Below are 10088 nucleotides of genomic sequence, written 5' to 3'. Positions count from 1 at the left end.
GCGCCCGCCCGCAGCCCCTCGCTGCTGCCGCTCACGCCCTCGCAGTCGCTGGACGCGGGCGGCGGCCGGCGCTCGGGCTACATCACCATCGGCTACCGCGGGTCGTACACCATGGGCCGGGAGGCGCAGGCCGACGCCAAGTTCCGGCGCGTGGCGCGGATCACGGTGTGCGGCAAGACAGCGCTGGCCAAGGAGGTCTTCGGCGACACCCTGAACGAGAGCCGCGACCCGGACCGGCCGCCCGAGCGCTACACGGCCCGCTACTACCTCAAGTTCAACTTCCTGGAGCAGGCCTTCGACCGCTTGTCCGAGGCCGGCTTCCGCATGGCCGCCTGCTCCTCCACCGGCACCTGCGCCTTCGCCCCCGAGCTGGGCGGCCCGGCCACCGCCGACGACAAGATCTGGACCAGCTACACCGAGTACGTCTTCTGCCGGGACTGAGCGCCCCACGCGGCCCCGGGATCCTGTCCGGCTTCTCAGCCTGCTCCTTCTTCCCCACGGGACCTTCTCCAGGCTTCTCTGCCCTCTCTTGCCTCCCACCCTCCCCACGGGACCTGGTCCAGGCTTCTCATGCTCTTGCCTCCCTTCCCCACCGGATCTTGTCACCCTCTTCTCAGGCTCCTGACTCCCTCCTTCCTCTCAGGACCTCATCCAAGCCTCTCAGCCTTCCTCAGGCTCCTGTCTCCTTCCCTCCCCTGCCCACAGGACCTGGTCCAGGCTTCTCCATCCTCTCCTGCCTCCCACCTTCCCCACAGGACCTTGTCCAGGCTTCTCAGCCCTCTCCTCAGCCTCCTGCCTCCCACCCTGCCCATAGCACCTCGGTGAGGCATTGCTGAGGGAGACAGACAGAGCCCGGTCCCTGTTTCCCTTGTGTAGTCAGGGGAGTCCTATGTAGAGTTTAGATGATGGCTGCGTGGGAGGGTTTGGATAGGGGTGCTCCTGCTTTCAGGCAGGAGTTTGATCTGGATGAGCTGTGGAGGGCCCTTCCAGTTCAGTTTTTCTTGTGCTGCCCGCCCCAACCTTTCTCTGTCCTTTCCCCTCAGGCTGAGAAACAAGCCTCCCCCACTAGGTTGAGCCCACAGCTGATTACAGTTTGCATCAGTGCAAGGAAGGGACAGCCCTGGAAGTGCAGGGCTTTAAATGACTGAATTTCAATGTCAAGGGTTAGTCTGGAGCCTTTCCTGGTATTCAGTGTGGGGCTATGGGGTTTTCTGTGAGACAAATCTGAATCAAGCTGGGACAGATCTGAATCAAGCTGGTCATCATTTTTTAGCCCGGCTTGGTAGGCATTGCCCCCTCATGGGTGAGCAGGACAGCTGTCTGTACCCTGTGCTCTGTGCATATTTCTCCTTCAGGAAGAACTGCATACAGCTGCCCCTCCAGGACCACTGTAATCCCTAGCCTTTCCCCCTGCTCCCTCTCCTGGCTTTCCCCAAATCGATGTACTTCCCCCTCACTGGAAAAAGCTGGTGCCTGTTCAACTCCAGGGGGAAAGGACAGCCCTCCAATCAACTCCCCTGGCTTATCAGCCACTTTGAGGATGAAGTCCCCTCCAGAGACAAAGCAGCTGTTCCTCGAAAACTTGCAGTGCTTGTGAATCATAGCTTTCATGGGTGGTGTAAATTCTTTACAGTGTTAATTACTATATACAGTATATGTGTGTGTGTATATGTGTGCATATGTATATACATGCACATATATACACACATACATATATACACAAGCAAATGCAATAGATCACACACACACACACACACACACACACACACACACACAAAATTCATTGCATATTCTTTAAACTCCGTGAAAGGGGATTGGGGTCAAATCAAAACTGGGCTCGCTTGCATGGAGGATGTACCTGCTTCCTGTGACAGTGATATATATCGTAGACGATTTTTAGTTGGGTTGGAAATTTGTATCATTGCAACATGTGTTCCCTGGTTGCAACCTTAACTTCCCTTTCATTGGTATTATAAAACAAACACAGACAATCACCCCCCCCCCCCCCCCCCCCCCGCTAACTGATCTGCTTCCTAAAACAACTTTCTTCCGTGTTAATAATAATAAAAAAAACTACCTAATTTTCCTTAGTTTTTGTGGCACTAGTATCCAAGGGGAAAAATGACACTGCTAAGCAACCATTTCCTAGGGATAGTTAGGTGCCTTCACCAAAAAAACGTGTGGAATTATACTCAGCCCTGAAAAAAAAAAAAAAAAGAACAGGAATATTTCCAACCCTCTTTGGTGGGAGCTACCCCCACTTGCAGTATTTGGTCCATACAGGCTATTTTTTGCCTCAGAGGAAGTAGCCGTAGCTTCCTTTGAAAGAACTTTCTGCAAAATCACAACGTTTTGTAATGAAAGAAAAGTTAGTGGCTCTTTTTACTAAGCAGCTAGAAATCTGAGTACAAAGGCACTTTATACTTCGTGAATTGTATAATATGTTCTATCATCCATTAAAGTTTCAACCAAAATTATATCTTTGTACTTATCCTAAATATTTGAGAACTTGGGTGGTGCATATTAAAACTCGAAGGTATATTTGTAAGATGGTTAATAGAACCGATTGTCCCGGTTAATAAAACCGAATATTACTGGCACTTGTAATCTAACCAAAGAATTTCACAGTAAGGTTTTATTTTTAAACCTTATTTTCCTTGTAAAGTGCTATATCTACATAAATATTAAATCTCTTCATCCAAGAAAAAACATCTATTACGAGCTTCAGTTCCTGCTCTCTAATTTCACCACTTGGTCTTTAACTAAGTGTGCACTTGTCTCTTTAAAGCATGCATAAAATGGCATGAAAATAAAACTGCATGAAATAATTTGAGTCCCCATGCAGTTTCTTTTATTAAATACACTAAGATAACTTTTTCATGTGGTTAAACTGAATATTTACCTATGAAAGCAACTGGTATGGTCCAGCTGTATATAACTGTAAATTCAAATATTTTTAGAGAGAGAGAGAGAGAGACATTTCAACTTAGATGAGCAATAAGATAGCAATGGGAGGTCAGCGCATCAGAAGATAGAATTAAATCTGGTTGTCCTCTGCCTTATTTTGAACTATTTCCTTTGTGCATATCTTACCTACACCACAAGTGAGAGGTTGGTGATCACAGCTACTAAATTTTCACCAAGTCATTCGCTAGAATCAATGACTTACCTTTTTCTAGTTTGTGTCAAGTAACTCTGAAGTACCTTTTTAAAAATTTTTGTATAAAAATCAGTTTTCAGTGTTTCAATTAGCTCTAGCTAGTTTTTTTAATGAACCTTGTACTGTAGCTAAGTTCATCATACAAGTTATAAATAGGGACAATTTTCAATTGAACTTGTGATTTAGTGTATATATATATACACAGTATATGAACATTTTACACAAATCATTTAGTTTTTTATTCATTTTAGTGTTACAAAATTTCATATTCTATCTAGCTTAAACATTTAACATTGCATATTATGCTATGTTTATAATATGGTTTTGAATCAGTTTCCTATACCTGTATCCATGGAAAAACTGAGTATGAATATCTGCATAATAGTAGAACTAAATCTGTCTACACTTTATTTGCTTGAATGTGAATTATAACTAAAACTACTTGATGGCAAAATGCATCCCTAAAATGAAGATTGCCTGTCTTTTGATCAGTGAATGTCTGTCTGTTTGCTAGCAGATGACCCAAAAGCTCATATGATTATTTTTAAGTAAAAATGGATGTAATAAAAACTAATACTTTTTTAAAAATTGTGTTTGTGATGAAAAGTAAGAGTGACTGGTAGGGGGATATTGAACCTTTCACTCATCAGTCATTGATTTATGTCTGGATCAAAGTTGGAAGTGACCTAAATCATCAATCTTTTGATGGTTATAAAATTCATGGCAGTCTCTGTTAAAAAATGAGTTGGTAAGTGAAGTCATATTTCTCGAGGACAAACTTCCAGTGGACAGTTTAACTTCTGCTGTCTGACTCAATTGAAAGCCCCGGGAGTAAATTAATATTGCAACTCAGCTAACCTGTCACTGTTAGAAGTCGCTTTTCTTGATTAGAGGTCACCTCAGTGTTGAGACTTGCTATTTAAGCATTGTATAGCTTGCTTGGATTAGTACTGCTCACACTTCTCCTGCTCCATGGATATACAAGTCCAATGCCATTCACAAGCCCATTTTTAAGACTGTCTTAATTAGACATCAAGGTATAGGTGCCATGCCATTTATTTCAGTGGCATGTCATGAAATGTAACTTTACAGGTGTTTGATAAGATGTTTATATTTTTATACATGCAGACAAATAAGCAGCAGGTGCCTTCTTCTTTTCATCTTGTATAGTGTTGAAAATATCTTCCTAGGCTGATGTTGTGGACCAAATTAAATTTGTGCTCTTTCCATACTAACATAGTTATGTGATTTATATGTTCTTGCATTATGGTTAAAGAGGCAATATTTTGCATTGTATTATTATCCTTGCTTCAGCAGCATCCCATGGACATCTTCAGCAAGGCTTTTTAACTGGTTTATAAACAAGTGCATGGGGCAATGGATAATATAGTGCTGTTCCTCTACTGACACAGTAGGAGAAATGGGGGGAAATGTAGTATTGTTGATGGATGTACAGTTCTCAATACATTACTCTTGAAGAAACTAATCATTTGATAACTTAATCTGGATATTACAAGCACAACTGGGCAGCTGAAATGTTAACATTTTATTTCATTTTAGAGCTAGTAAGATTAGCTAATGTAACCAACACTGGTCCAAAACCTGAAATGCTCTCAGTTTCGCTGAAGAATTTGGCTTGGGTAGTTAGAAGGGAGAAAATACAGTAAAAACTCTGCTGCACCTGTTAAAGAGTGACTTTATTATTATCTGCTAGAGAGCTCTCTAATGCATATTATACACTTAATGGAATTAAACTGATTCATGGAAAATTAGTCATTAATTTCTAGTGAAAATCCATTTTTCCTTGTTATTGTGAAGCATCTGTATATTTAATGGGTTTACTTTTGCTGCACTGTTAGATTTCAAAGAGCAAACTTGGGGGAAGAAACCTACTAAGTTATCTGCTTTAGTTGTTTGACTGTGCTTGAATATGGTGATTTCATGAGAACAGCAACACTATTAGAAAAAATCCCAGTGAATGTAGTTAGTTTTTGGCAATGTTAGTAAAATGTTTTGTCAAAGAACACAGAAGTCCAGGAATGCTACAGACCTATGGACCAAGAGTGTAAGGTCTTTTAGTGGGGCAGCACAGGCCTCTTTGCAAAAGGAGGAGATTTAGTTCTAATCTATCTTTGTACCTTTCTGATTGTGGTTTTCCAGTGACCTGCAGAGGCTCCTGGCATAACTGACAAAGCCTTGGGGTTCTGTTATGGAAACCTCCCCTGGCTGCTAAATTGCTTCACTGTTCCTGGGCTGGAACTTGGGAGGAAGTTTGTGAAGGGAAGCTGAATGGCTGTCTGCTTCGGTGGCTATGCTGGAGGAAGAGCATTTTGCCAGAGCAACGGGTCCCTACAGCCTGCTTTGTGCCTCTTGAGACCTTTAACCGGGCATAAAGAGGTTCAGATTGCAGAGAAGAGTCCCGTCTGGTGTGTGGGGAGATGCAAATTGTAGTTTAATAATTGTGTGATCCACCAGTTAAATTTGCAGTCTAGCATTTTAGGGCTATAAAACCGAAGGCGCTCTCTTTTTTTTTCAAATACACTGACTCCCAACAGTAGTAGTGTACCTAGGGCCAGGCTACTGAGGAAGTTGCCCAGTTTCTGACTTGGAAGGTGAGGGGAAACAGCTGCTGCTACAGACCCCAAGATTGTACCAGCAGCATGGTGACAGCTGGAAGTCTCCACTGCTTCCATGTTTCTCAGCTGCCAAGGGCACCCGGCTGCCTTTTTCACCACTGTCCACCTGCATTTTCACTTTAGGTAAACAGAGGTAATTGTATCTTCTGCCACCAAACTTGAGTCCCAGATATGGCCACTTAAATATCCATATCATTATCACAACTAGCTCTTTAGAGTCATACACCAGATGCACTTGTCCAGTGCAGCTAAGACAGTCAGACATAAAAAGCTTCCTCCTGCTGGTCTCAATTAGAAGAAAATTGAGGTCAGTAATATGAAGAGTCCTGCCCTGAACTTGTTTAAAAGGTGCTGAAGAATAGTTTATAATTTCTCTATTAAGCCTCCTCCACATTTCTTATTTCCTTCCTTATTTGGAAACATAGTGGTAAGTAGATCAGAAAAAAAAGGAGAATGTTTTGGTTCAGATGTGGTGGTAAACCTCTTATAAGTTCATGCAGACTTTAAGGAAAAATTTCTTGGCATTATCAATTTATTCTAATTTTCCATGATTAATCCAAATGATAAATTTACACATTAGGCAAGTAGCATTGCTTTTATTTATCAGATGTTCCCAAGAACTACTTTTGGAAATTTACACCTGTGAATTTTCATCTGTCTGTTTTGGGACTTGTTACTTCAAAAGTTAGTTGAATGAAAGCAGGACATTTTTCCTCCATAAATACAAAAAGTAAAAAAACAACCCCTTCCCCCTAGTAACAGTGTGTAGCTTCTGAAATATTTGGATGTTAGCAATAGATCTGATGGAGGGAGATTAGTGGACAGAGTGTGCCACTGTTCTCATCCTTTCTGTTCAGTATGCATATAATGCCTCAGCATTATCCCATGGTGATGGGAGTCCACAAAGGGACTATAAACAACTGTGGCAGCGGGGTGTAATTCTATCAGCATAAGGATGTGATGCTCAGCTCTGTATCTATTCTGGTTTGGTTGTTTCAGCTGAACAACTTCCTCAAGCCCTAGCTCAGATCTTAGATGAGGATTAACTTTCTGAGTGAGGATAGAAAGAGATAATTTTTGTGGACTGGGGAAGAAATTCACAATAATACAAGTATTAGTGCTACTCTAGTTTGTACTTCTGGACTAAAGTCAGACCCTTACTTTTTTTTTAAAGCTAGCTAGCAATTGTGGCTAGAAATGTTTCCAAGTTTCCCTTCCCAGACACATGAGAATGTAGAATTAGGAATGACAGTATCCAGCGTTGGTGAGAGGGGGTGCAACCATTTCTTTGGCTATTTATACAAAAAATGTGCTATCTTCAGTTTCAGTGTTTATGCAAGTGTCTGTAAAACTAAGTGTCTGTAGACACTTTGGTGCCAAATGTCTTTGCCTACTTTATAAGAACTCCTTCACATAGAGCGTGTCCTCTTCCCTAGATTTTGATTGAGTTTGGTTTTGACCCAGAGCCCACCATAGTTTGGTTCTGTCTTGAACCAGATCTGTGTTCTCTCTCTGTCTCTTGACTCCCCACCCCCTTCCCGTTCCCCTTCCATTTGCATCATGTGGTACTGCAGCATTTGTGATCAGTGGAAATACTGTAATTAAATCTCCGTGTTTTAAAAGGGGCCAGACTATTCAAAGGAATAATTAGTACTTGGAGAGAGGTCTTTCTCTCTGTTGATAAGGGACCCCAGCTTTGAAGCTGTCTTGTCACTGCTTCCACCCAAACCTGTAGACTTGTAGTCTGTTGAGTTTTAGCAGATGCTGTGATTTCCATCTCTTACCTCAAGTTCAGGAAAGAGGTGGTTTGAGGGGAAGGGATGGTTATTTATGATGGGCTGCTGAATAGGTGATCCATAGGAAAGGATATAGGTTTGATATTAGAGAGGTAGTAGGAAAGTTGAAAAATATGTTTCTTTTTCTTGAGCAAGTTCCAAGAACTTGGGTGGATGGACTAAATTACTGATAAAAAGGCTATATGAAATACACTGATAGCCCTATTATACAACTACAGGAAAGGCATTGTGTCTATCCTTTTATGGAGCAGAACCATAGCTTTGCGATTCATAAGGATAAATGAAGTGAAAAATAAATCTTGACATCAAATACTAGTGGACAACACTCAGTGTTTCCAAACTGCAGATAATTGCAATGTTCCTGTAGACAAGTTAGGGTGGAGATATATGTATGCAAATTTACTTGTGTTTCCCTGCACTAAAGAGGTTTTGTGTTATTTCCACAATAGAGATTGGGATTTTTTTAATATAGCTCATAGATTGAAGCCAGAAGGGAAGTATTTGATCCTGTAGTCTGACCTTCTGCATAACATACATTGTTGGACTTCACTGAATTAATTCTCTAGTACAATGATGCTCAATCTTTTGGATGAGTGGCATGGGACTTGTCCATGGGCCCTGGGTCACCTCCACTCAGCCCTGTGTGGCTGCATTGCCTGTGGTGTGGGATCAGGCTTGTGCTGCCTCTGCTGGAGCCTGTGCCACAGGATTGGGCCTGTGCCACCTGGATTAGGCCCTGTGCTGCTTCCATTCAGCCTGGCATACCTGACCTACAGAGATCTGTGTTTTCCGTTCGACACAGAAAATACGGACAAATGTGGATTTTCTTATTTTAAGGATAAAAACATGGATGTTCCCTTTTTAAGGAGAAAAACACAGATTTTTTCCTTTAAAGAAGAAAAACACAGGAAATAGCTGTGGGGAGCAAGAGGAGTGGGGGAGGGGAGTGGAGTGGAGCTTGATCAGGCAGGGGGTGCCACATGCACGTGCTTACGCACACCTGCACGTGGCAGTCAGGCAGCGTGGAGAGCTGCTCCCACAGCTCCTTGCATGTACGTTGTATGGTAGGGATTGAGGCCCCCATAGTGAAGGAGGAAGGGAGGGAGTTGGGTGGGGCTGGGACTGGGGTTACTGCCCAGCTGTGGCAGTGCACAGGGCCTGGGGCTTGGGGTCCGAGTCAGGAATGTGCCACTGCAGGGCCCGGCTGGGGAGCAGGATGGAGCTCTGGGCAGCTCGCCTGGGGAGTGGCATGGGGGCTGGCTTCCTGTCACTCCATACACTCCTGGGGTGGAGCTATGGGTGTCATATGACCCCCAGATTTGTATGCGGGGTGGGGGCAGATACAGGCTGCCCTCCCATCCAAGACTTACTTAAGGCCTTTTGGGTACAGCATTACACTGAGAATTCATGTTCAGCCAATTGTCTATCATAGAATCATAGAAAATTAGGGTTGGGAGGGACTTCAGGAGGTCATCTAGTGAATCTAACCCCCTGCTCAAAGCAGGACCATCCCCAGCTAGATCACCCTAGCCAAGGCTTTGTCTAACTGGGTTTAAAAAACCTCCAAGGATGGAGAATTCACAACCTGTCTGGGTAGCCTGTTTCAGTGCTTTACTACCCTCTCAGTGACCATATCCCTGTCCTCCTCCTTTCTTATCAACATTTCTCAGGATATTGTACCCCAACCTGTAAATATGGTGTACTTTCCATATTTGTTCCTTGTATCTGGCTGCATTGAAAACGCATATTGTTTTCTTGTCCCCAGCTTACCAAGCAACCAAATTCAGTCTTCATTAGTGACTTGTTCTCTTCATTATTGATTAATCCCCCCAGTCTTTGGTTCATCAGATAAATCTACCTGTGAATGTATAATTTCTTTCAGGTCATTGCTAAAAATAAGGATAGGTCAAGAACCAATCATGGCAAGACATCATTAGAAACACAGCCAGTTGATGATTTCTCATTTATAGTAACATTGGGAGCTGTTAGTTAGTTGTTAGTTATTTAGTGTCTTACATTGATATTTGTTCTTCTTGCTTAATCACCACGTTTTAGAGTTCCAAGAAGCATTATGTTTCAATATGATCTGTATTAACACCCAACTATATAATCTTATAAGAAAAAAAATCAAATTTACTATGACAGGGCTGATTTTCCATACACCAGCGTTATACAGGGTTGGAACAGGTCTTCTAAGCTATGGAGTCTAGTCACCTACATTGGCAGGCAAACATTTGTTCAAAGGGACAATAAGACAAGCTACTCTGGCCCTTCTCACATTCCAGAGTTACACCACACCCTATAAAAAGCCCTACCATGTAAGAAGACGGGGACAAAGGTGCCACCTATGCCTTGATTGCTATAATAGCAGGGAATTAGGTTAAAATATGCTCAGAAGATCCCCAAAAGAGGACCATATCATGTACTACAGAAGAAGGCAAGCTATTACCAAACTGAATCCATGGGGAACATGGCACAGGGGACACAATGGTGGGA

At 42.9% G+C, this 10088-nt stretch overlaps 1 protein-coding gene across 1 annotated transcript in view; it reads left to right on the top strand.

The window, feature by feature from the left end:
* KCTD12 (potassium channel tetramerization domain containing 12) overlaps positions 1-615 on the top strand; it is a 5958-nt gene extending 5343 nt beyond the window's left edge. Inside the window, exon 4 of the mRNA XM_019523824.1 lies at positions 1-615. This exon is cut by the window's left edge and continues 46 nt beyond it. Within this exon, the coding sequence (XP_019379369.1) occupies positions 1-441 (441 nt within the window). The 3' untranslated portion in view covers positions 442-615.
* Positions 616-10088: the final 9473 nt, after the last annotated feature.

The sequence above is a fragment of the Gavialis gangeticus genome, unplaced genomic scaffold (genome assembly GCF_001723915.1).
Source record: "Gavialis gangeticus isolate Ggan-Ray unplaced genomic scaffold, GavGan_comp1, whole genome shotgun sequence".
Taxonomy (NCBI): Eukaryota; Metazoa; Chordata; order Crocodylia; family Gavialidae; genus Gavialis; species Gavialis gangeticus.
The sequence above is the reverse complement of the archived record's forward strand: the minus strand, read 5'-3'. Positions and strand labels throughout refer to the sequence as shown.